We start from the raw sequence: 27,595 nt of genomic DNA on the forward strand, positions 1-27,595 counted from the left end.
GATGGCTTAGCAGGTAAGGCACTTGCCTGCAAAGCCAAAAGACCCAGGTTCAATTCCCCAGAACCCAAGCTAGTCAGATGCACAAGAGGATGCACGCATTTGGAGCTCGTTTGCAGTGGCTAGAAGCCCAGGTGTGCCCATTCTCTCCCTCTCTCTTCCTCTTTCTCTGTCAAATAAATAAATAAAAATAAAATAGTTTTAAAAACCAGGGATTTCTAAAGTCTAGAACTAGAACCATTGTGAGCATGTTCCTAAATCTAGAAATCCTTGAAACCAACAATGCCTCTGAAGGTTTTGAAAATAACAGTTTGGGTACAAGGAGAAGTGCAGGCAAATCCATTTTACTTGGGAGAAGAGGGAGTGGTACGCTGCAGTTTTCAAAAATCTCAATTTACCAAGTGCAAACTTGTCTCTGGGAAATTCCCTCCAGCGCTGAGGAGGGCTGTGAGGTATGTGGGCTTAGTTTTTCTATTATATGGTTTTAGAAATGCTTTTATGTTTCTCCCTAGCTCCACCCCTCATACCTCATGATAGGTATTTATTGAGTGAAATATAACACTTGCCTCAGCAAAACATGAAAGAGGCTTCATTAGGGGGAAGTTATGGCTCCAGGATAAGTCTGAAGGAGAAGAGAGGAGGGCCAATAGTAAAAGAAGAGGGAAAGATATTTCCTTCTTTATTGTTTGCTTATTTTTATTTTTAAATTTCATTTGTTTATTTGTAAGCAGAGAGTGAGAGAGAGAGAGAAAAGAGACAGAGAGTGAGAATGGGCAAGCCAGGGCCTCCAGCCACTGCAGATGAACCCCAAATGCATGCGCCCCTTGTGCTTCTGGCTTATGTAGGTCGTGGGGATTCGAACCTGGGTCCTTTGGCTTTGCAGGCAAATGCCTTAACTGCTAAGCCATCTCTCCTGCCTTCCTTCTTTATTCTTTAGGTGGGATTTTAGGCTTGAAGTCTTGTGTATGTATGTCATGCACGTGAGTGTGTGTGTGTGTGTGTGTGTGTGTGTGAGAGAGAGAGAGAGAGAGAGAGAGAGAGAGAGATAGAGAGAGAGAGAGAGAGAGAGAGAGAACACGGAGGCTAGAAATCGATGTGGGGTGTCTTCTTCAGTGACCTGGTCTCTCAGTGACCTCAGAGCTTACTGTTCAGCTAGACTAACCATCCTCCAGTACTGCATCCCCAGTGCTGGAATTATAGCATGTGCTGTGTAACTGGCATTTTAAAAACATAAATGTACATCCAAACTCAGGTCCTTGTGCATGGTGTCAAGCACCTTAGTAACTGAACCATCGCCCCAGCCCCTTTAAGTGGGATTTTTAAACTCTTTTCAAATTGAGATGTAATTCACATATCATTAAATTTATATTTTGAGTGTTCAGTCATTTTAAGTATATTTGCAAGGTTGTGTAACCACCCTTACTTTTTATTACTTCCCACACCCCCTCGTTCACTACCAGTTACTGTATATTTTACCAATTCTGTCCTCCCAGTTGGTCCCTGCCTCTGACTTTTGCTAAACATTTCTGTCAGTTGTATACTATAGCCATTTATTTATCCATGTAGTAAAGTGTACCTCATTCTTTTTATTTCCATTTACTTATTTTTTAATATTTTTGAGAGAGACCTAGAGAGGGAAAGAAAATGGGGACTCTGCAGACTCTAACCACTGCAAACAAACTCTAGACACATGCGCCACTTTGTGCATCTGGCTTATGTGGGCCCTAGGGAATCAAACTTGGGTCCTTTCTTTGCAGGCAAGTGTCTTCACCACTAAGCCATCTCTCCAGTGTGTTTATTTATTTTTATGTTTTAAAAAGTATTTTATTTATTTGCCTATTTGAAACAGAATGAAAGAGAGAGAGAATGGGTGAACCAAGGCCTCTAGCCTCTGCAAATGAACTCCAGATACACGCGCCACCTTGTGCATTTGGCTTACGTGGGTCCTGGGGAATCGAACCTGGGTCCTTTGGCTTTGCAGGCAAGTGCATTAACTGCTAGACCATCCCTCCAGCCCATTTATTTATTTTTGAGCCGCATCTCACTATGTCATCAAGGTTGGTTTAGAACTTGTGATCCTCCTGCCTCAGTCCCACTACGTCAACCTTTTTCTGGCCAAATAATATTTCATTGTGTATTTGTGGTTCTGCCATACTTTTAGTGATGGTCAGGCTGTTTCCACTTTGGAGCAATTTTGGACATTCATGTGCAAGTTTTTATGGGGACATATGTTTTCAATAAGTTTGGGTCTATGGCTAGGAGTAGGATTGCTGGATCATGTCGTAATTCTATGTTTAACTTTTTGAAGAACTGCCAAACTTTAAGCCAGGTTTTGTATAAACACAAGATCATGTTTTCCATTTTATTTCAATACTGGAAACTGTACGGCAGGATAGGAATTTTTTTAAAGTCCTTAACAAAAGACCTAAAAATCTTTAAGAAAGAACATAAATTTTAAAGTCAAACTTATTGAGAAGATCAAAAGCTGGAGATAATTTTGAAACGGGGAGGAGGATGCAGCTAGCAAGGACTTATTTGAGTTAATTACCTCAATCGTTTAGCTTTTTAAAAAAACAACCCTTGGTCACTAGCTGCCAGTTTTTTTTTTTAATCTTTAAACTTTTTATTTTATTTTATTTATTTATTTATTTGAGAGCGATAGACACAGAGAGAAAGACAGAGGGAGAGAGAGAGAATGGGCGCGCCAGGGCTTCCAGCCTCTGCAAACGAACTCCAGACGCGTGCGCCCCCTTGTGCATCTGGCTAACGTGGGACCTGGGGAACCGAGCCTCGAACCGGGGTCCTTAGGCTTCACAGGCAAGCGCTTAACCGCTAAGCCATCTCTCCAGCCCTAATCTTTAAACTTTTCTCTTGAAATAATTTTAGAGTCATAAGAAGTTACAAAAATCATATAGTTATTTTTCTTGTGTCCTCAGCTGTCCCCAGTGATAACATACAATGTGTCAAAGTATGTTTGCTGGAGCAGGAGCTGTAACTAAACTAAGCTACTGGGGATTGGTAAGGGTTTCCTGCCTGTCTCTATTGAAGGGGCTTCTTCCCCTGTCCTACTTTGTTCGCTTGGAGGTGCCAGTTAGTTACTGGCATAGCGATTGCCCCTTCAGTAACATTACATGTGCTTACTAACGTAAAAAGGGGCATGGCGATGGGCAGATATGGGGCTATTTTAAATCTAGCCATGTAGAGCCTAGTGCTTAGAAGCAGACACACAGGGGCCACCTTGTCTTCGGGTGACTGCCTTTATGGCTCCTTTCAAGAGGAAGGATTCTGAGGCTGGGCAGGGTGCGATGCAGCCCAGAAGCCTGATCTAGACCAGAGAGGTGATTCACTGGTCCTAGGTCTGGATTTCATTCCAGACGATGAGTTGCCTTCTGCCATACTGAACGGAGTGGTGGGGTTGTCTCACGAGGGGCATCCCCCCCCCACCGGGCCCTAATTCCCCATGCTTCTCTGGTCCTGCACCACACAGATGATTTCTGCTTTTCCTTCCTTTGCTTCAACTTCCGGCTCAGAAAAGTAATTCTGGGGAATTCAAAAAAGCCACTCACGTTAATTTGGGGATGGCCAGTTTTTTTTTTTTTTTTTTTTTTTTTTTTTTTTTTTGCTATTTTATTTATTAGAGAGAGAAAGAAGCAGAGAGTGAGAGGCAGACATAGACAAAATGGGCAAGCCAGGGCCTCCAGCCACTGCAAATGAACTCCAGATACATGCATCACCATGTGCATCTGGCTTACATGGGTCCTGGGGAATCAAACCTGGGTCCTTTGGTTTTGCAGGCAAACGCCTTAACCACAAATCCATTTCTCCAGCTCCCCCCCCCCTTTCTTTTTTTTTTTTTAATTTTTTTGAGGTAGGGTCTCACTCTAGCCCAGGCTGACCTGGAATTCACTATGTAGTCTCAGGGTGGCCTCGAACTCACGGCAATATTCCTACCTCCGCCTCCTGAGTGCACCACCACTCCTGGCAGCCAGAATCTTTTATTAAGATTATTCTCTTTCTTAACACAGGAACCCGAGTCAATCTTAAAAGTTCTCACTGGAATTCTCTACTCACCGCTTGCTGTCATCTGATATATGTCCCTAAGGAAAAGAGCGAGCTTTTCTCTCTTTATTAAAGGGAGGCCGGGAGAGAAGAAGGTGTTAAAAACAAAATACCTTGCAGGCAGATTGCTACTTGGTGCTTGATTACAAAGGAGACCCTGTACTTAAGAGCCAAGTGATGACAGGAGTTCTGTGCCCACACCCAGGTTATGAGGGTGGCCTGGGGTTGCAGGGGGGCTTATCCCCCCCATCCCCCAGGTGCAGGTGATCCGCTTCCCTTTGGAGCTTGCTTGAGCGTGTCTGTCTGAACTTGCCGCTGGTCGCGAAGTGGAAATTAAATGGAACCGCTCCTATTTGGAGAGGGAAGCTGCAGGGGACAGCAAATCCGGGCATGTGGCCCGGGATGGCGGCGCTGGTACCTTGAACGCGGAGGCTGCCGGTTTAAAGTTTCACGTGGTGCCAGGTAGCAGCCGGCTGGGCAAGGGTGGAAGGGAGGATGGGGATCTGAGCAGAGTGTACCCAAAGATGAGAAACGTGCCCGGCCAATTTACTCTGCTACATATGGCTGTGGTGCTGTTGACTCAGTCTGCTGACAAGGGAGGCCTCCTTTGCTGGGCAGCTGGGGGGCTTGATGGCTATGCTGAGAATTGAGCAAGTGATGACAACAGAACCTTCCCTTACTGCCTAGCCCCGCGTGGGAGTGTGTGGCGTGTAAAATCAAGCATATAAGGGATGGTAAAGAGCTTGGATGAGCCTAAGCTTTCTCTCTCATCCCGGGAGAAATACTTCCTTTTAGTATTTGCAACCTTCCTAAGGGAAGAGGTGTCCACACGTGCTTTCTTTTATAAAAAAAATTATTGGCCGGGCGTGGTGACGCACGCCTTTAATCCCAGCCCTCGGGAGGCAGAGGTAGGAGGATCACCGTGAGTTCAAAGCCACCCTGAGACTACAGAGTGAATTCCCGGTCAGCCTGGGCTAGAGTGGAACCTTGACTCGAAAAAACAAACCAAAAAATATTTGGTAATTACGTGTGTACACATGTGTACTGCAGGGTGCGTATGGGGAACGATAACAACTTTTGGATCAGTCCCTCCCTCCACCTCATCAGAGGCAGGGTCTCTTGTTCAGCACCCCATTCGTGAGCTTCTGGGAAATTCTTTTGTCTCCAATTCCTACATGGGGTCCAGGGATCGGAACTAAGGCACTCAAGAGTTGTAAAGCAAGTACCTTATGCGCTGAGCCATCTCCTTATGTGTGGTCTCTTAGTGATCAGTTTCTCTTAGAATTTAATGTCGCCTTCTTATTTCCCATCGTCGCCTTCTTAGCAGAGCTATTTATAGATTATCTTACTTCTTTGCCCGCATAGCTAGAAAATTTTGATTTGAAGTTATATGCCCAAGGCTATAGCCATTTAAACTCTCATTCCTGACAGAATTTTCTAGCACTTTTTATCCCCAGGGGAAATTGCTTTAATGCAAAATTGCTTTGAATTTTTACCTTTTTGGAGAATTGAAGCCAGAGATTTCCTTATGCGGGAGTATGAGTGTGGTGTTCATGTACACTATTGATTTTAATCCTCATCGTAATTATTACCATCTCCACTTTACTGAAACAGAGCTGAACTGTAAGGTAAAAGGAGTTTGAAAGCTACTGAGTCCTTGTTGCCCAGGCCTGAATTCAAACCCAGCTTTCCCATTTCTTTTCTTTTCTTTTTTTTCAAGGTAGGATCTCACTCTAGCTCAGGGCTGACCTGGAATTCACTGTGTAGTCTCAGGGTGGCCTCAAACTCATGGCGATCCTCCTACCTCTGCCTCCCGAGTGCTGGGATTAAAGGTGTGTGCCACCATACCTGGCTTCCTTCTTTATTATTATTATTATTATTTATTTTATCTTATTTTATTTATTTGAGAGAGAGAGAGAGAATGGGTACACCAGCGCATTCAGCTGCTGTAAGTGAATTCCAGATGCATGTGCTATCTGGCTTACGTGGGTCCTGGGGAATTGAACCTGGGTCCTTCAGCTTCACAGCCAAATGCCTTAACCGCTGAGCCATCTCTCCAGCCCCAGCTCTTCCATTTCTAAGCCCAGTGCGACTTCAGTCAGTCATCAGAAAGTACAAGAGGTCACAGGGTTCCACAGAGGAGATGAAATAGCTGCATCTGTCCATTTGGGGTCTGTCTGTCCAGACAAAGACTGAGGGAAGGATAGCCTTCCTCTGCCTACTTCCTCCTTTCCACCCTGCCACAACTGTGACAGATATCTGAAGGGCTCCATGGAGGGCCCTGCTCAGTCTATATCTGATGGGAGCCAGAGACACAGTGTAGCAGTTTGGAATTCGTTCTGGAAGAAATCTCGAACATTTTTCTGCTTGAGTCAGACTCTGACGGTTTTTAAAAATAGGCTTGCACCAACAGGCAACTCAAGCTACATCAGTCTTGGGTCAGTCAGAACAATGCGTGCTAAAGCAAGTCAGGAAGACTGTGGCTTCAGATTGAACTGTTAAAATCCTACGTCTTTTGTGCAAGCCTTTATCCCTATAGAACCCTCTTCCTGGAACACATCCCAGCCTCGATTGATGCTCTGAGACGGGCTCAAGTTGCATTCCTACTTAAAGGATAGAGCTGGAGCTTTATTTAGTTAAATCTTTTTTTAAAAAAATTATCTCAGGGCTGGGGAAATGGCTTAGTGGTTAAGGTGTTTGCCTGCGAAGCCTAAGTACCCTAGTTTGATTCCCTAGGACCCATGTAAGCCAAATGCACAAGGTGGTGGTACATTGTATCTGGAGTTGGTTTGCAGTGGCTGGAGGTCCTGGTGTACCCATTCTCTTTCTCTCTGCCTCTTCCTCTCTCTCAAATAAATCAATCAATTAAATAATTTTAAAATTTATTTTATTTACGTATTTAAGAGAGAGAAGGAAGCGGATGAATGAGGAAGGACGGGCACACCAAGGTCTCCAGCCACCGCAAACAAACTCCACATGCATTTGCCACCTTGTATGTCTGGTTTACGTGGGTTCTGGGGAATCGAACCTGGGTCCTTAGATTGCAGTCAAGTGTCTTAACTGCTAAGCCATCTCTCCAGCCCAGATAAATCTTTTGCTCACTGGATTCTTCCTGTTTTAGTGTATGCAATATGCTTGTTTGCTGTGGGAGGGAAGAAAAATGGAAGATGAGTTCTCTGGCCTGCTGGGACAAGAAAGCGTTACCTTGTGGGAAAATCAGCTAGTCATATAAGATTCAAGGCTTCGGGCTGGGGAGATGGCTTAGCGGTTAAGGCACATGCTTGAGAAGCCTAAGGACCCAGGTTTGATTCTCCAGGTCCGACATAAGCCAGATGCTCATAGTGACACATGCATCTGGAGTTCGTTTGCAGTGACTAGAAGCCCTAGCACGCCCATTCTCACTGTCTCCCTCTCTCTCCCTCTGACTGTCATAAACAAATAAATAAAATCTTTTAAAAACGATTTTATTTATTTTAAAAAGATCTATCTCTCTCAAATAAATAAATTAATAAAATATTTAAAGAAATTAGATCATCTTTGATTTCTAGCAAGTGCAACTTTCCTGCCCTTTTTATGAGAAAAAGAAAAAACATAAAAACAAATCACCTGGCACTGACTTTAAGGTCCAATCCCTATCTTTTAACTCAGTCTGCTTAGGAGCCCAGACGTCCTATTCATTCCAGAGCAGAACTGCCCTTGGGCATCTAAAGTTTGGGTATATTCTTTTTTCTTTTCTTTTTTTTTTTTAAATTATTTATTTATTTATTTATTTATTTGAGAGCGACAGACACAGAGAGAAAGACAGAGAGAGGGAAAGAGAGAGAATGGGCGCGCCAGGGCTTCCAGCCTCTGCAAACGAACCCCAGACACGTGCGCCCCCTGTGCATCTGGCTAACGTGGGACCTGGGGAACCAAGCCTTGAACCGGGGTCCTTAGGCTTCACAGGCAAGCGCTTAACCGCTAAGCCATCTCTCCAGCCCTTTTTTTGGTTTTTCGAGGTAGGGTCTCACTCTAGCCCAGGCTGACCTGGAATTCACTATGGAGTCTCGGGGTGGCCTTGAACTCACGGCGATCCTCCTCCCTCTGCCTCCCGAGTGCTGGGATTAAAGGCGTGCGTCACCACGCCCGGCTTAAGTTTGGGTATGTCCTTTGTGTTGGAAGGTGCAACAGCCAAGGTGGCCTTGCTTTCACCCAAGGGGTCCATACCTGCTTGGCCCTAGCCATGTCTCAGAGAAGCATCTGGCTTACATGGGATCTGGGGAATCGAACCTGGGTTCTCAGGCTTCACAGGCAAGCGCCTTAACTACTAAGCCATCTCTGCAGCCCGGTGATTTGTTTTCAGAAATGATGCGCTGCTTTAAGGATCATTATCCCTGCGTTTTCCTCTGACTTGGAGCAGTAAACCCTCCAAAGCAAGGGCCACCTCTCGCAGCAGGTCCCATGGTCTCTAATGTGGACGACTCTCTGTTGGCACAGGCGACCAGACCACCTTCCAGCTGCAGGTGCGCCAGGTGGAGGACTACCCTGTGGACTTGTACTACCTGATGGACCTCTCTCTCTCCATGAAGGACGACTTGGACAGCATCCGGAACCTGGGCACCAAGCTCGCCGAGGAGATGAGGAAGCTCACCAGCAACTTCCGATTGGGGTTTGGCTCTTTTGTTGACAAGGACATCTCTCCTTTCTCCTACACTGCGCCGAGGTACCAGACCAATCCGTGTATCGGGTAAGTGGCCGGCTGTACTTCTGTTGGGGTGCTTGCATGCTGGGGGCAGGAATAATGGGAAACCTGAGCCCAGAGGAAGAACAGTCGGGAGTGACCAGGCTTAGGCGTTTAACTTAACTAATGATGGCCATGTTCTGTCCTTATCCTGCTTGTGAAGACAAATATCACAGGGTTGCATAAAGGCGTAATGATCATAGCACACTTCTCTCATGCCTGCTGTTTTTTTTTTCTATCTTTTATTTATTTGTTTATTTGACAGAGAAAGAGGGAGTGAGTGAGAGAGAATGGGCGCTCCAGGGCCTCCAGCCATTGCAAATGAACTCCAGATGCGTGTGCCCCCCTTGTGCATCAGGCTAATGTGGGTACTGGGGAATCGAACCTGGGTCCTTTGGCTTTGCAAGCAAACACCTTAACCACTAAGCCGTACCTCCAGCCCCTGTTTTCTTATATTAATAAGATTTAGAGAATGTCCTCTGAGGGTGCTCGACCAGATTGGAGGACTTGTACTCTTTACCTTACCAGTAGTAACTGGAATACTTGGAGCTAACCGAATTTTAAAAAATTGCCCTTGGGGGCTGGAGAAATGGCTTAGTTTAAGGTGCTTCCCTGTGAAGCTTAAAAGACCCGGGTTCAACTTGCCAGAACCCATGTAAGCCAGATGTACAAGGTGACACACGCATACATGGTCACACATGCGCACAAGGTGGTGATGCGTCTGGAGTTTGTAGTGGTTAAGGCGCTTGCCTGCAAAGCCTAAGGACCCAGGTTTGATTCTCCAGGTCCCACATTAGCCAGATGCACATCGTGGCACATACATCTAAAGTTGCTTTGCAGTGGTCTGTCTTTTCCTCCGTTCCTCTGTCTCTAATAAATAAATAAGTAAAAATGATTAAAATTTTTTAAAAATATTTTTTAATTTTTATTAGCATTTTCCATGATTATAAAAAAAAATCCCATGTTAATTCCCTCCCCCTCACACTTTCTCCTTTGAAATTCCATTCTCCATAATATTTCCTCCCCATCACAATCATTGTACTTACATATATGCAATATCAACCTATTAAGTACCCTCCTCCCTTCCTTTCTCTTCCCTTTATGTCTCCTTTTTAACTTACTGGCCTCTGCTACCAAGTATTTTCCTTCTCACGCAGAAGCCCACTCATCTGTAGCTAGGATCCACATATGAGAGAGAACATGTGGCGCTTGGCTTTCTGGGCCTGGGTTACCTCACTTAGTATAATCCTTTCCAGGTCCATCCATTTTTCTGCAAATTTCATAACTTCATTTTTCTTTACCGCTGAGTAGAACTCCATTGTATAAATGTGCCACATCTTCATTATCCACTCATCAGTTGAGGGACATCTAGGCTGGTTCCATTTCCCAGCTTAAAATTTTTTTAATTAAAAAAAAAATAGGGCTGGAGAGGTGGCTTAGTGGTTAAGGTGCTTTTCTACAAAGTCTAAGGACCCAGGTTCAACTCCTCAGAAGTCACATAAGCCAGATGCACATAGAGGTGCTTATGTCTGGAGTTCATTTGCATTGGCTAGAGGCCCGGCCATGCCCATTCTTTCTCTCTCTCTCATAAGTAAATAAGATGATCAAAAATTAAAAATATAATTTAAAAATTGTCTTTGTTTCTATAAACAACTGTAATTTACCTTGAAAACTAAATGAAAATTGTATATCTTTTATTTATTCATGTATACATGGTTTTTTTTATTTAATTTAATTTATTTATTTATTTGAAAGTGACAGACACAGAGAGAAAGACAGAGGGAGAGAGAGAGAATGGGCGCGCCAGGGCTTCCAGCCTCTGCAAACGAACTCCAGACGCGTGCGCCCCCTTGTGCATCTGGCTAACGTGGGACCTGGGGAACCGAGCCTCGAACCGGGGTCCTTAGGCTTCACAGGCAAGCGCTTAACCGCTAAGCCATCTCTCCAGCCCATGGTTTTTGTTTTTTTTTAATTATTTATTTGAGATAGAATGAGGCAGAGAGAGACAGAGAGAGAGAGAGAAAGTTGGGAACACCTCAGACTTGCAGTAATCCATTTGCCTCTGCCTCTCAAATGCTGGAACTGTAGGCATGTGCTGTCTTGTCCAGTTCCCTGTGTTTTAAAATGTGTGAAGTTTTTCAGTGTAGGTCAGGTACCTGAATTGGAAAGTATTGTACAAGTTATTAGAGAACAGGAGTTTCCAATTGATGCCAACAAAACAAATCCAAAGTGTCTAATGGCTCGAACTTGCTAGAAGCTTACTTATTTCTTGCTTGTATAAATCTGGTGAGGTCTCTGATGAGTGGACACCTTGCCTCCACTCAGTGGTTCATGGATTCAGCCCCCTAACCCTTTCCATCTTATAGGCTTCACTGTCTTTTAAAAAATATTTTATTTTTATTTATTTATTTATTTGACAGAGAAAGAGGGAGAGAAAGAGAGAATGGGCAGGTCAGGGCCTCCAGCCACCGCAAATGAACTCCAGACACATGCGCCACCATGTACCTCTGGCTTACGTGGGTCCTGGGGAATCGAACCTGGGTCCTTAGGCTTCACAGGCATGTGCTTTAACTGCTAAGCCATGTCTCCGCCCAGAAAAACTTTAAAAAAAAAAAAAAGATTTATTTACTTTTATTTATTTATTTATTTATTACAGAGAGAGAGAGAGAATGGTCACATCACGGCATCTAGCCACTGCAAAAGAACTCCAGGCACTTACACCACCATATGCATCTGGCTTACGTGGGACCTGGAGAATCGAACTTGGGTCCTTGGGCTTTGCAGGCATGCGCCTTAACCGCTAAGCCATCTCTCTCCAGCCCCGGAAGAACTTTGAAATACAGTAGGATTGTTAACCACGAAGAGGTTCTAAGTATCATCATTTGCTGGCTGTGCCTTCCTCTAGGTCACAGGTGGTCACTGGCATTACGATTAGTAAATCCTGTTTGTTTGTTTGTTTTTTTTATATATGACAGAGAGAGAGAGAGAGAGAGAGAGATGGGGTGCGCCAGGGCTTTCAGCCACTGCAAACGAACTCCAGATGCGTGCGCCCCCTTGTGCATCCAGCTAACGTGGGTCCTGGGGAATCGAGCCTCGAACTGGGGTCCTTAGGCTTCACAGGCAAGCATTTAACCACTAAGCCATCTCTCCAGCCTGTTTCTCAGGCCCTCTTCAACTGTTCTCAACTTGTCCAGGCCCAGGGTCCTCTTGCTGAAATTTTGCTACTTTAGCAGGAGCCATGGCATCCTAGACAAAACATTTCTCTGATTCATCTGGAGCAGTGACTCTTTTTGTCCTGCCCTGATTGGGCTGTAACACCAGTCAGACAGGGTGTGTCTGCACCAGTGGAGGTGCTGAATCAGAAACTGGCAGTGGATCAAGGACCAGCATGGCTATTCAGCATCTTAATATTGAAGGCAATCACACATTTTGTATTCAGGACCCCTGTGCTCACCCCTCCGGGGCAGAAGCAGTTGCAGACAGTAAATTATTCACAGTTATCGCTCTTCTACAACAGGAAACCCAGTGAAGAATGGGCATTTTGAAGGAAATAGCAGAACCAAGTCCTGTAACTCTCTCTTCCATAAGCTGGGTACGATAAGGAGAGACACTGCAACTCTGTGAGATTTCTGTCCCCATGTCCAGGAGAGGTGGCATCCCACATCTTCCTGGAGGTGCGTCCCCCCTGCCTTGGTTAGAACAGCCCAAGCCTCTAGCTGCTCCATGCCTGAACTGCACGTGCTCCGTTGGCTTTTCTGTTTTAATGACACCACGAATTAGTTACTAATATCCAGAAAGCAAGAATTGACCAAGAATAACCACTGCAAAAATTAAAAACTGGGGAAAAAAAAAAAAGAATAAGAACTGAGTTTTCTGGATTTGTAGAATGTACCTGAAGTAACAAATATGAAAAAAGAAGTGCTAAGTCTGCCATGGGAAAAAAAAAAGTAATATGAGCACCAGATTAAAGAACTGTTTAAGGGGCTGGAGAGGTGGCTTAGCAGTTAAGGTGTTTGCCTGCAAAGCCAAAGGATCCAGGTTCAATTCCCCGAGGACCCTCATAAATCCAGATGCACAAAGTAACACATGCATCTAGAGTTTGTTTGCAGTGGCTAGAAGCTCTGGCATACCCATTTTCTCTGTACCTTTCTCTCAAATAAGTTTAAAAAAATTTTAAAAAGAGCTAGAGCCGGGCATGGTAGTGCATGCCTCTAATCCCAGCACTTGGGATGCAGAGGTAGGAGGATCACCGAGAATTCAGGGTTACCCTGAGACTACATAGTGAATTCCAGGTCAGCCTGGGCTAGAGTGAGACCTTACCTTGAAAAACCAAAAACGGAGGGGGGCTGAAGAGATGACTTAGCAGTTAAGGTGCTTGCCTGCAAAGCCAAAGGACCCAGGTTTGATTCGCTAGGACCCACATAAACCAGATGCACAAGGAGGTGCACCCATCTGGAGTTTGTTTGCAGTGGCTGGAGGCCCTGGCGCGCCCATTCTCTCTTTCTCTCTCTCTACCTGCCGATTTCTCTCAAATAAATAATAAAATAATTTTTTTAAAAGCTGTTTAATTGCTGTTCTGAGAAATAGGAATACATGCTCTTGGAAGAGTCATGATACTCATTGACAGGATTTATTATTTCCATCTTGGGTATTGAACAGCTGTTAAAATATCATGTAAAATATCAGCAAGTGAGCTAATGCGTTTCATGCTTCATTATTTCTTTTGTTTTCCCCAAATATTTATTTGCAGAGAGAGAATGAATGAATGAACGAATGAATGGGTGTGCCAGGGCCTCTAGCCACTAAAGACAAATTCCAGATGCATGCACCACCTTGTGCACCTGGCTTTACATGGGTAGTGGAGAATCAAACCCAGGTCATTAGGCTTTACAGGGGAAGCGCCTTAACAGCTAAGCCATTTCTGCAGCCCTCATCCTTCATTATTTCTACCTTTCTTCCTTTTGAGTATTTTCCCACAAGGTCACTGTATATTCCCTTGCCACCTTGATGGTGTTATTCCCCTGCTTTCTGGCATCTTGGAGGCTCGTGTGAAGGGCACTGCTTGTCTCTTTTTGTCTTCCCTCTAGTGGCTTTGGACATACTCTGTCCCTGTGTCTAGGTTGGTGGTACCATATTTACATTGCTCAGAACTTGGTCTTCTTATGTCTTCAGAGAGTGTGACTTTTGTCCCTGAGATTGTCTCTTGCTGTCTCCATTTTCATTTGGACACATTAATGGGTGTCAGAGCTTTTCATCCAAAATTTCATATCTCTTAATTTTTTAAGTTTATTTATTTTATTAACAACTTCCATGATTGTAAACAATATCCCATGGTAATTCCCTCCCTCCCCCCACTTTCCTCTTTGAACCTCCGCTCTCCATCATATCCCCTCCCCGTCTCAATCAGTCTTTCTTTTATTTTGATGTCATGATCTTTTCCTCTGATTATGATGTTCTTGTGTACGTAGCATCAGGCACTGTGAGGTCATGGATATCCAGGCCATTTTATGTCTGGAGGGAGGACGTTGTAAGGAGTCCTACCCTTCCTTTGGCTCTTACATTCTTTCTGCCACTTCTGCAATAGACCCTGAGCCTTGGAAGGTTCTCACATAATTTTAAAAAATATTATTTATTTATTTGAGAGAGAGAGAGATAGAAGCAGCTGGAGAGAGAATGGGGGTGCCAGGGCCTCCAGCCAGTGCAAGTGAACTCCAGATCCATGTGCTACCTTGTGCATCTGGTTTACATGGGTCCTGGGGTATCAAACCTGGGTCCTTAGGCTTCACAGACAAGCACCATAACTACCAAGCCATCTCTTCAACCCTCTTGCATAATTTTTATTTATTTTTCTGTCAGCTATGTAATGGGAATTTTTTTCCCCACTTTATCATTTGTCAGTTTCATTTTTGAACATCAATGACTGTATTTCTTTGGTTCTTTGGGATAAGGTCTCACTGTAAGCTCAGGCTGATCTGGGATTCACTATGTAGTCTCAGGGTGGCCTGGCGCTCATGGCAATCCTCCTACCTCTGCCTCCCAAGTGCTGGGATTAAAGGTGTGTGCTACTACGCTCAGGCTCAGCTTGTTTATTTTAACTTTTAATTTAATTTTTCTAGTAATGTCCTGTCTAGCTTTTGGCTGCTCTTCCTTCTTTTTTTTTAGGGTCTTGCTGTAGCCCAGGCTGATCTGGAATTCACTATGTAGTCTCAGGCTGGCCTCAAAATCACGGTGATCCTCCTACCTCTGCCTCCTGAGTGCTGGGATTAAAGGCGCGCACCACCACGCCTGGCTACCTTCCTCTTTTCGAATGTTTTAAATATCCTTGTTTTCAAGACTTTTAGGTCATTCTGTTTTTTCTGTGCTCTGAATCATGGCTTCTTGAGTGTGGGGTTTGCTGACACTCCTTGGGAGAGGTTTGTCTCTCATGTGGTTTGAAATGTTTTCATTAGCTCATCTTCATCAGAGGCTGTTTTCCATGGAAGACCACGTGCCCTGGGTGTGCTGGCTTCTCACAGAGCAGTTTGAATACTGTTGACAATGGGGCTGGAGTTCCTGTTCATTTCTCAGTTAGGGGTACCTTCGCCATAAAAGTCATGAGTTCTCTGATCACTAGTGTATTAGTCAGAGTTCTCTAGAGGAACAGAACTGCTGGAGTGCATTATATTAAAAAGGGAATTTAGGGCTGGAGAGATGGCTTAGCGGTTAAGCACTGGCCTGTGAAGCCTAAGGACCCCGGTTCGAGGCTCGGTTCCCCAGGTCCCACGTTAGCCAGATGCACAAGGGGGCGCACGCGTCTGGAGTTCGTTTGCAGAGGCTGGAAGCCCTGGCGCGCCCATTCTCTCTCTACCTCTATCTGTCTTTCTGAGTCTGTCGCTCTCAAATAAATAAATAAATAAATAATTTAAAAAAAAAAAGGGAATTTATTGGATTAGTTTACAGTAGTCCAGTAGCAGTCACAGTCCTGAGAATCAAGGAACCCTGTAGCTGCTCAGTCCACGTGGCCAGATGCCTCCGCAGTCCTGATCCGGCCGGAGGCTTCTTGAGGAGCTGCTGGGTTTCCATCCACACAGGTCTTCATTTGACGCTGGAGGAGTAGTGGGATCTTCGGGTCCAGCCCTGAGGTGTGGTGGTGGATATGAGATTCCAATCTGAAGATATGCAGAGTGCCCGAGTTCCTAAAGTGTGCTGAGTGTGGCTTTTGGCTTGTGGATTTTCTCTATCTCCTGACCTGTGAAGGCAGGCCAGCTTCTTCTGCCATTATGGGATTTCCCCTGGATCTGTAAACTTCAGTATATATCCCTTCCTCCATAACTGTGCCTGGTCTGGAAGTTCATCTCAGCGAACCTGAAGCCGTCTGCAACAATGTTCATTTAAAGTGGGATCCAGTAATGTTATGCCCAGATCACGGGGTCCCCAAAGACCACCGAGGGTCTGACACATATGCAACAGCAAAGAGCTTTATTTCGGGCTGAAGCTCTGACTCTTGACTTCACCAGTGCAGTGGATCCATACAAGAGCCCCGAGCAGCAGGGGGCAGGTTTTTTATAGGGATTTGAACAAAGAAGTAGGGAGAAGTAGGGGAATGGTTACGTGATTGGTTGATTGAAGCAGTAACTGTACTTGTATTTTTCTGATAGGCTTAGGATACTGGTGGGCAAAGCTGGTGGGCAGGGGGCTAGGGGTCTTCCAAGCAGATTAGGTACTTTTATTGTAATTGGCTGTGTATTTGAGGAACTTTAACTTATTTTAAGTAAACTTTATCTATGACCATAGGAACGCATGGTGCAGACAGTCTTCCCCCTTATCAGGAAACTGACCTTGCTGGGATGCAGAAACTTAGGCCTATTGATGATTCTGAGGCTTATTATGGCTTCCTGAATCCTTCAGTAGCAGATACAGTGGGAGTGGGGGTAGGTCCTTGGCAAGAGACCCCCAAATAACCTGATTTTAAACCAGTCAGACAGCAGTTCCAGGGACTAAACCAAGTTTCCAGTCACAGGTGACATCCTATCCCAATGGCCATTGAGCGCTTCCCAGGGTCTATGTGGAAACAGGCTTTCTTCTCCCTGAGAAGTGTACCTGAGGCTGGGTGGGGAGGCACATGTCTTTAATTAATTACAGGACTCGGGAGGCAGAGGTGGAAGGATCGCCGTGAGTTCGAGGCCACCCTGAGACTGCATAGTGAATTCCAGGTCAGCCTGGGCTAGAGCAAGACCCTCCCTTGAAAAACAAAAGCAAACAACAAACAAAAGAGAAGTGTACCTGATTTGATTATAGTAAATTCTCTACAGTTCAGCTTCTCCAGCAAACACACTTTCTAGTTGATTCCTGGATAGCCATTCTCCGCAGTAAAAGCGTGGCGCTCAGCACTCTTTGCAGAATTGGAAGGAAGGTGTAAAAAAAGAAAACTGCTGAGCTTCACACAGCTTTTCTGGTTTTTTCATTTCACTGTAATTATTTAGTCTCTCTCCTCCCATTTCACAACCAGCCTGACCAAGTGTGACATTAAACACACACCTGATGTCCTAAATCACGGGGAACCACATTGAAAGGAGGAGGAACTTGGAGGAAGAGAAAAAGAAATTACAAATGTTTCCTGCCTTCGGGGCCTTCTTCTTATTTGTCAAATGGCTGGGGTGGGATCTTAATTCCCACCACTGATCTCTTCATGATCAAACATGTAGGTCACAAAAAAAAATGTCTGGGTGGCCTGAGGCATGGGCTAAAAAAAAAAAAAAAAAAGTCCAACTCATCTAAGCATAAAGTGTTTGTGAAGACTTGGGGACGGGGTAGAATCAAAGGAAAGGCAACAGAGAAAGGTCTAGCTGGGCTTGATTTGTCCAGAGTGGCTTGTGAGGGCTGTTGTGGCTGTTTTGTTGATACTAGAGGATGGAGTGGGGAACGGGAGTTCTGGGTGGCACGGCCCCCTTACAGAGCTAAAGCTTGTCTGCTTGCAAGAACAGGGAGCTTGCTCGGGCCTGCCTGGTGAGACTCGTCTTGGCAGCAGTGAGTTTAGAGTAGCTCAGCCTGTTTCTCCTCCCAGGACATCCTGAAAGGGGCTCCAGAGGCCTATCCTAGGCAGTGCGTTCGTGCTCTTTTCCTAAAGGAGGCTCTTTTTTTTTGGTTTTGAGAAAGAGAGAGAGAGAGACTGGGCGCACTAGGGTCGGTCTTCAGCCGCTCCTGCAAACGAACTCCGGACACGTGCGCCCCCTTGTGCGCATGTGCGACATTGCATGCTTGCGTCACTGTGCATCTGGTTTACTTGGGATCTGGAGATTCGAACATGAGTTTTGTTTTGTTTTTTAGGCTTTGCAGGCAAGCACCTTAACTGCTGAGCCCTCTCTCTAGCCCTAGTCCTTTCCCCTTACTCTGAGTACAGTTCAAGGGCCTTCCTCTCTCTCCTTCCTCCGCAAGGCTCTGCACATGCTCTTCTCTGGTTGTCTCCATACTCTTGTAAAATAATTTAAGGCTTGTCTTCCTGTTTCATTGTGTGTGTGTGTGTGTGTGTGTGTGTGTGTGTGTGTGTGTGTGTGTGTGTGTGTCTTGATACTGGGCTGGAGAGATGGCTTTGTGGTTAAGTGCTTGCCTGTGAGGCCTAAGGTTCGAGGCTCGATTCCCCAGGACCCACGTTAGCCAGATGTACAAAGTGGCGCATGCATCTGGAGTTTGTTGGCAGTGGCTGGAGGCCCTAGCACGCCTATTCTCTCCCTACCTATCTGCCTCTTTCTCTCTGTCTTACCGCTCTGAAATAATAAATAATAAACAAAATATTTTAAAAAATAATACTGCCAGTGGGAGCTCCTTTCCTACAGGAATGGGGCACTTGTGGTCTCCATACCAGTCTGAAGAGATTGCCCAATATTTCAAGAGAAAGGCCTGGTATTAACTTTCTCAGCTATAGTCCTGTTTGAAGACACTTGGTTTCTAAATTTTTTTTTTTATCTTTTCACAATTTTTTTTAAACAGTTTGTTTTTTTAATCAGAGAAAGAAGGAGAGAGAGAAAGAATGGGTATGGCAGGGCTTCCAGCCATTGTAAACGAACTCCAGACGCTTGGGCCCCCTTGTGCATCTGGCTAACGTGGGTCCTGGGGAATCGAACCTGGGTCCTTTGGTTTTTCAGGCAAATTCCTTAATCGCTAAGCCATTCCTCCAGCCCAGAATAAATTCTAGATGCATGCACCACTTTGTGCAGCTGGCTTTATGTGGGAACTGGGGAATTGAACCCAGGTCATTAGGCTTTGCAGGCAAGCGCCTTAGCTGTTGAGCCATTTCTCCAGTAGTGTCTTTTCACAATTTTAATTAACATTTTCCATGATTACAAAAAATATCCCATGTTAATACCCTCCCTCTAAATGATTTCCATGGCAGCTAGGAGCATGTATAGTTGACCGCTGTCGTATTTGTAAGCGAACTAAGAGGAGAAGGGATGTTTTTGCTCTTGTTCCATTCACCTCTGTTTGTGTGCCAGCGCATCCTGGTGGTCACCGAGTGGGTTGATGGGAGGAAGTTTAGATGAGTTGGAACGGTGGCCCAGGCAAGAAGCCCGCAGTGTGGTTAATGGGAGGAGCTTTCTTCCGCTGTCCTCACTGGACATTGTCTGCCTTGCCTCTGCCACCCATCACGCTCGTCTGTCAAGGCTCATGTCACATCTTCTCCCAACTGGCACCTACTGTGACTTCTGCTTCTCTTGAGCCGCTTGTTACGGTCAGATGGCTACAGCCAGGGCTGGCCGTTTGCAGAACAGGGATTTCTTTACCCTTATTCTTTTCACTATGCCTGCCCCAGGGCAGGATTGGTGCCAGGTAAATATTTACTGGTGTTTGTGGAAGCTAGGACAAGTGTTAAGATTTAGAGAGGCGGGCTGGAGGGATGGCTTAGTGGCTAAGGCGCTTGCCTGCCAAGCCAAAGGACCCAAGTTCGATTTCCCAAGCACCCACGTGAGCCAAATGTGCAAGGTATGTTTGCGGCGGCTGGAGGCCCTGGTGTGCGCATTCACACAGACACGCTCTCTCAAATAAATAAATAATATTTTTTAAAAAATAAAAAGCTTTAGGGCTGGAGAAATGGCTTAGCGGTTAAGCGCTTGCCTGTGAAGCCTAAGGACCCCGGTTCGAGGCTCGGTTCCCCAGGTCCCACGTTAGCCAGATGCACAAGGGGGCGCACGTGTCTGGAGTTCGTTTGCAGAGGCTGGAGGCCCTGGCGCGCCCATTCTCTCTCTCCCTCTATCTGTCTTTCTCTCTGTGTCTGTTGCTCTCAAATAAATAAATAAATAATTTAAAAAAATTAAAAAAATAAAAATAAAAAGCTTTAGAGATGATGATAGAAAAGTGACTCTTCTCTTCTTTCTCTCCAGTTATAAGTTATTTCCAAACTGTGTCCCCTCTTTTGGGTTCCGCCATCTGCTGCCTCTCACAGACAGAGTTGACAGCTTCAATGAAGAAGTTCGGAAACAGAGGGTGTCCCGGAACCGTGATGCCCCTGAAGGGGGCTTTGATGCCATCCTCCAGGCTTCTGTCTGCAAGGTAGGTTTCTGGCCCTGGACTAGATGGGAAGGTCAAGGGCTATAGACTTGGTGTTGGTGTGTCATACTTCCTGAAAGAGGTGGCAGATTTGGAGCCACCCCAGCCTGTGGCTCAGGTCCACTCTTACATCAGAGGTGGCACCTTGGCGGAACCTCCAGCAATCAAGCCAGCTGAAACCCCAGCCGTGGACTGAGCTAGATGTGTCTGTTGGGGTGTGGCTATGTGCAATAGGATACTGTCCTTGGCAGCTGTTCTGTGTTTATTCATTTGGCTCTCCCCCCCCCCCTCTTTTTAAGGGAAAAAAACCACCAAAAAACAAAAAACAATATACATACAAGCTTATTGAACTTTCTGGCCCAATTTTGTTAACCTGAAAGATTGCCCCATTGGGGAATACAGCTGGAAATCGAATTGTGTGAAGTCTTTGATTGCATTTCTATGTATTTTTTTTTCCCCCTGCTTCTCTGTGATACATGAATCTGGAGGGAGAACATGGACTTAGGTCAGGAGTGAACTCATATTATTGAGGTTCCCATCTCAGAAATACATAAGTGGAATATTGTAATAACTTACTTATTCTTAAAATTATTTCCTCCTGGCCAAGCAACTCAGTAGGGGGCCAGGAAGGTTGGCTTACTCAGTAAAGTGCTGGCTGTGCAACGGTGAGGGTCTGAGTTTGGATCTCCAGCTTCCACATAAAAACCCTGGGTGCGGGCTGGAGGGATGATTTAGCGGTTAAGGCGTTTGCCTGCAAAGCTGAAGGACCCAGGTTCGATTCCCCAGGACCCACGTTAGCCAGAGGCACAAGGGGGCATTTGTAGTGGCTGGAGGCCCTGGCCCACCCATTCTCTCTCTCTTTCTCTAACAAATAAATAATAATTTTTTAAAAATCTTGGGTGTGGTGGCGTGTGCTCAGAAGGCAGAGACAGGCAGTCCCACAGGGGCAAGATCACTAGCTAGGCTTCCACAGCACACACACGTGCATGCACAACCCCCACACGTGCACACATATACACACAGAGTCTCAAGAAAAGACCCAGTAGCAATAACAAAAGATAAGATAAACTGGGTGTGGTGGCACACACCTTTTTTTAATCCCAGCACTCTGAAGGCAGAGGTAGAACAATTACTGTGAGTTGGAGGCCATCTTGAGCCTACATAGTGAATTCCAAGTCAGCCTGGGCTAGAGCAAGACCCTACTTTGAAAAAAAATAAACAGGGCTGGAGAGATGGCTTAGCGGTTAAGCGCTCGTCTGTGAAGCCTAAGGACCCCGGTTCGAGGCTCGGTTCCCCAGGTCCCACGTTAGCCAGATGCACAAGGGGGCGCCCGCGTCTGGAGTTCGTTTGCAGAGGTTGGAAGCCCTGGCGCGCCCATTCTCTCTCTCTCTCCGTCTATCTGTCTTTCTCTCTGTCTCTGTCGCTCTCAAATAAATAAATAAAATATTTAGAAAAAAAAAGAAAAAAAATAAACAAACAAACAAAATAGATAAGATAAAAATCAGTTTTGAGCTCATTACCATAATACCTACTTTGAAAATTTGGGTACATCTTTCTAGGCTTTGTGTATATATAAGTTTAGCATTTTTTAGTAATTAAGCTCCTCATAGTGTTTGTGTGCTTTCAAGGATCATGCTTCCTCAAATATCTGGGTATGGGAGCTGTGGAGATGGCTCAGCAATTTGAGGTATTTGCTTATGAAACCTGCCAGTCTGAGTTCAATTCCTTGGTCACCCACCTAATACCAGATGGGCATTTGTTTGCAGTAGCAAGAAACCCTAATGTGCCCATAATCTGTACCTCTCTGTCTTTCTGTCATGCACACCTGCCTGCCTGCAAATAAGTAATTTTTAATTTTTTATCTTTATTTTTATTTATTTATCAGATACAGAGGGGGAGAGAGAGAGAGAATGGACGTGCCAGGGCCTCTAGCCGCTGCAAATGAACTCCAGATGCCTGTGCCATTATGTACATCTGGCTAACATGGGGACTGTAGAATCAAACCTCCGTCCTTAGGCTTCAAAGGCAAGTGCCTTAACTGCTAAGCCATGTCTTCAGCCCAATAAGTAATTAAAAAAAAAAAAAAAATCTTGGTGTGGGAAAAAAAAAACGTTTTGCCGGACATGGTGGAGCACACCTTTAATCCCAGCACTTGGGAGGCAGAGGTAGGAGGATCGCTGTGAGTTCAAGGCCACCCTGAGACTCCATAGTGAATTCCAGGTCAGCTAGAGTGAGACCCTACCTCGAAAAACCAAAAAAAAAAAAAAAAAAAATCTTGGTGCGTTCATCATAGTGGAGTTATAGGGATTCTTGGGTTTGGGGAGGGCAGGGGAGAGTTCAAGACCTAACTTAGAGGCCACACATGGTTTCTGAGCCCAGTGTGTGTCCACACAAGCACTTTTTCTCTCTGATCAACTCTTGAGATGGAGAAGAAAAGAGCCACAGCAGTCCTTACTGAAATGAGAACCCCCAAACTACAGGCAGAGATGGCTATGAAGTAAAAGCATCTGTGGGGTCCCCTCTGTGGCTCTGATGTTGCTGAACTTGGGGCCCCTCTGGAGCAGGAGTTATATTGGCTTCCCATCCAGGGTGGCTGCTGGCCAGAAACACATGGTCTGAATCAGAGGTCCCCAATGTTTTCTTAGCAGCCTGAAAGCCACATGGAACGGCAGCTAAAATATGTTCATCTCTGAATCGTCCATGTGTCACAAAACAGTTCATGGATTTAATTTAGAAAGCAAAATCACATCTTTTAAAGTGGCATTTATGGGCTGGAGAGATGGCTTAAGGGTTAAGGCGCTTGCCTGCAAAGCCTAAGGACCCCAGGTTCGATTCCCTAGGACCCACGTAAGCCAGTTGCACAAGGCACAACATGCATCTGGAGATGGTTTGCAGTGGCTATATGCCCTGGTGCTCCCTTTTTCTCAAATAAATGTTTTAAAAGATTAAAAATAAATAAATAAAGTGGCATTCAGTTATTAATTGAAAGAGACATTGTCTTCACAGACACCAACCAGATTCTACATTTTGGCAGGGAGCAGTTAGAAGAGGGAAAACATAGGATCGCTCTCATCTCCCCATCCAGAGAACCTCTTTTCTGGGGGAAGAAATCATCATTAGAGCTTGGTGGGTGGGAGAAAACTTCAGTTACAGGCCTAAGCAGTGTCCAGTCACGTTGATTTCACTAGTAGATCTGGAGAGTGTGATTGAAGACTGATCTTAATCGCAGTCGTAGAGAAGCCGCGGGGTCCGCTCTTCTGTTGGTATTGAAGGAGTTTGCAAGTCTCTGTACGGAGAAATTCAGTAAAAATTCCCCTCTGGCTGCCAATGACTGTGTTTGGAGAGGATCAAAACGCCCCTCCCCCATCTCAAAAGAAAACAGCCCCTTGGCTTATGACCCCAGGGGAGCTGGCAGAAAGGAGTTCAAAGGAGCTGGCTTCCTTCCCCCTCCCCCTCTCTGCCAGCACTACCCAGGCCTTTGGATGCATAAGGCTCTTTGCCCGAAGCTACCTGCTACCTGCACCTCGGCTGCTGAAGGGCGAAATGTTCCTCTGCAGCTCGCCTCCAAGAAAGCCTAGCTCTGTGCCATGGAGATTTCTGTTTGCTTCACACCGAATCCTCTGTGCCGTCCAAGGTACTTCAGTGCCAGAGGATTCTGACTTTCTAAGCTGAACTTGGTGAATTGTTGTTGATTGAGAGGTACTTTACGAGCATGTGCCAGCCCTGAAATTTTCTCCATGACCTTTGCCGCAGGGAACAATGGAACGTTAATAATTGCTCAGAATTACGCAGTCTGTAAGCCCACCAACTTCCTCTCGTTCGCTTTTCTTCTGGCCCCTCTGTGCAGCCAGTTTATACTTAGGTATGTATCAAGACATCTCTTTCTCAGGCAGGAGAGATGGCTTAGTGGTTAAGCGCTTGCCTGTGAAGCCTAAGGACCCAGGTTCGAGGCTTGATTCTCCAGGACCCACGTTAGCCAGATGCACAAGGGGGCGCACGCGTCTGGAGTTCATGTGCAGTGGCTGGAAGCCCTGGCGCGCCCATTCTCACTCTCTCTCTCTCTATCTGCCTCTTTCTCTCTGTCATTCTCAAATAAATAAATAAAAATGAACAAAAAAATATTAAAAAAAGACATCTCTTTCTCATTTGAAATCACCTATTTATAGTAAACATTTTTTTCCTTGGTTCATTACAGACTCTCCCCTCCCCCCCTTTTCTTTGGGGAGTGCAATCAGTTTCCTGGTCTCAGCTCTCCTTTGCAGAATGAGGGTGACAGGCTCCCTGGCCATGCACAGCAGTTTACAAGGATCTGGAAATTTGAACTCAGGTGATTTCAGGGCCCCTCTGGCTCTCATGCTTGTGCATTAAGAGCACTTAACCACTGAGCCATCTCTTCAGCCCCAGACTTTCCTTTCTTTAATATTTTAATATTTTTAAAAATTTTGTTTTAGAGAAAGTGAGAGAGACACAGAGAGAGAATTGGCACACCAGCAACTGAACTCCAGACACTTGCGCCACCTAGTGGGCATGTGCGGCCTTGCACTTGCCTCACCTTTGTGTGTCTGGCTTATGTGGGATCTAGAGAGTCGAACATGGATCCTTAGGCTTTGTAGGCAAGCGCCTTAACTGCTAAGCCATCTCTTAAAAAAAAAAAAAAAACTTGGACTGGAGAGATGGCTTAGTGGTTAAGTGCTTGCCTGTGAAGCCTAAGGACCCCGGTTCGAGGCTCAATTCCCCAGGACCCACGTTAGCCAGATGCACAAAGGGGCGCATGTGTCCGGAGTTCGTTTGCAGTGGCTGGAAGCCCTGGCACACCCATTCAATCTCTCTCTCTCTCTCTCTCTCTCTCTCTCTCTGTCTGTCTCCTTCTCTCTGTTGCTCTCAAATAAATATAAACAAAAAAATTTAAAAACATTTTATTATTGACAACTTCTATAAATATAAATAATATACCATGATCATGATCTCCTACTGCTCCCCTTTCCCCACTCCTAAATCCTCCCTCCACTGATTCCCTTCTTTCCAACTAATCTCTCTTCTTTCTTTTTTTTTTTTTAATTGGTTTTTGGAGGTAGGGTCTCGCTGTAGCCCAGGCTGACCTGGAATTCACTGTGTAGTCTCCGGGTAGCCTCAAACTCACAGTGATCCTCCCACCTCTGCCTCCTGAGTGCTGGGATTAAGGGCTTGCGCCTCCACGCCCACCTTCCCTCTTGTATCTTAATGCCATCATTTCTTCCCCTCCTTTTATGCAGGTCTTGTGTAGGTAGCCTCAGCCCCTGTGAGCTCATAAATGTTGAGACCACGTTGTATCTGGGTGACAACATTGTAAGCAGTCCTACCCTTCCCTTGGATCCTACATTTTACCTGCCACTTCTACTGAAATGGTCCCTGAGCCTTGGAGGGTGTGACAGAAATGTCTCACTTAGTGCTGAACACTGCCACTTCTTCTCGGCACTTTGGTGAGCTTTGAGTCACCCCAATGGTCACCACCATCTGAAAAGAGAAGCTTGTCTAACCAAAAGTGAGAGAAGCATTAGTATATGGGCATGAAAGTATTTAGAGGGGAGTTTGGTGGGCAAAATATATTCATTTAACCAGCCAACAATAGTGTAGGGCTCATGACCTCAGCCATGGAGATTTGACTAGGTTTTCAGTACTAGGCATGAATTCTCTCCCATGAAGTGGGTCTCAAATCCAAACAGAGAGCAGTTGGTTTCCCCCCATAACAGACATGCCACTATTGTACCAGTTGGTACATTTGGCCTGGCGGGCCAGCCGTAAAAGCTGTTGGGTTCCTGGCAGGTTACGACCATTGAAGATTTTTCTCCTCCCAAAGGCCGTGTCCTGTATCCCGATAGCTAGTTAATAAGCAGCAGGCTTCCAGCCCAGCTCCAGCTTGACTTTTCAGTGGCCTGCAGCCCAATCATGTGACCTCTTCAATGATAGGGTCTTTCCATCTAGTTCTGGTGGGCATTCAAGAGCCTTAGCAATAACTTATAATGTTTGGGGGGCATCAGGGACCTCCCTGACCAATGACTAGTGAAAGGTATCCCACCTGGCACTGAAATTTTTCTAATAACAATGTATGACTTCCAGCCCCAGACTCTCCTATTACTGTAAAAATATTGGGACTAAATCATAGATTAGTTTTTGGTGAACAACTGTGCTGTTGAACCTATACTTCATGGCTTAAATAACACCTAAGACAAGTTAAGAGCAGGCTGGTGAAGTGGCCTACACAGCACTGTGGATAGGTGATATGATTTGCTAAAGAAAAGAAGACATATGAAAAATATTGAAAATAAACCAAAATAGTAACAGTAGTTTTCTTAGGTTGTGGAATTATGTGATCCTCCTACCTGCCTCCTAAGTAATGGGATTAAAAGTATGTGCCACCATGCCCAGCTGTTTTTTAAAAATATTTTATTTATTTAAGAGAAAGAAAGAGGCAGATAGGGATAGAGGGATGGCTTAGTAATTAAGGTGCTTGCCTGCCAAACCAAAGGACCTAAGTTTGACTCCCCCACATAAGCCAGATGTGTATAGTGGCATATGCATCTGGAGTTAACTTGCATTGGTTAGAGGCCCTGGTACACTATGCGCTCTCTCTCTCTCACTCTCACTCAATAAATTAACTAAAATAAAATATTTAAAAAAAAAGAAAAGAAAAAGGGGGCTGGAGAGATGATTTGGTGGTTAAGGTGCTTGCCTGCAAAGCCAAAGGATCCCAGTTTGATTCCCCAGGACCCACATAAGCCAGATGCACAAGGTGGTGCATGCATCTGGAGTTTGTTTGCAGTGGCTGGAGGCCCTGGCAACCCATTCTTCTCTGTCTCTCTCTCAAATAAATAAATTAATAAAAAATGTATCTTTCAAAAAAAGAAAGCCAGGTGTAGTGGCGCATGTCTTTAATCCCAGCACTCAGGAGGCAGAGGTAGGAATGAGTTCAAGATCACCTTGACACTACATAGTGAATTCCAGGTCAGCCTGGACTAAAGTGAAACCCTACCTTGAAAAACCAAGCCCCCGCTTGAGGGAAAAAAAAAAAAAAAAAGAAAAAGAAAGAAAGAAAAAAGCATATAGCGAGAAAGAGAATGGGCATGCCAGGGCCTCTAGTCACTACAAATGAACTCCAGACACATGTGCCACCTTGTGCCTCTGGCTTTACATGGGCACTTCGGAAATGAGCGTGGGTCCTTTGGCTTTGCTGGCAAGCTCCTTAACTGCTAAGCCAATTCTCCAGCCCTTACTTTAATATGTTTAAAGTACTTCACATAAAAAAGGGTGGGGAGGGGCTAG

At 45.3% G+C, this 27,595-nt stretch overlaps 1 protein-coding gene across 3 annotated transcripts in view; it reads left to right on the forward strand.

Annotated features, from left to right (window-relative positions):
- Window positions 1-27,595, forward strand: part of Itgb5 (integrin subunit beta 5) — a 148,783-nt gene that overhangs the window by 34,634 nt on the left and 86,554 nt on the right. For all 3 annotated transcript variants that reach the window (XM_045147504.1, XM_045147502.1, XM_045147503.1), the window contains exons 4-5: window positions 8,533-8,782; window positions 20,131-20,299. In XM_045147504.1, the coding sequence (XP_045003439.1) occupies window positions 8,533-8,782; window positions 20,131-20,299 (419 nt within the window). The remainder of the gene's footprint in view (window positions 1-8,532; window positions 8,783-20,130; window positions 20,300-27,595) is intronic.

Source organism: Jaculus jaculus, chromosome 4, assembly GCF_020740685.1.
Source record: "Jaculus jaculus isolate mJacJac1 chromosome 4, mJacJac1.mat.Y.cur, whole genome shotgun sequence".
NCBI lineage: Eukaryota > Metazoa > Chordata > Mammalia > Rodentia > Dipodidae > Jaculus > Jaculus jaculus.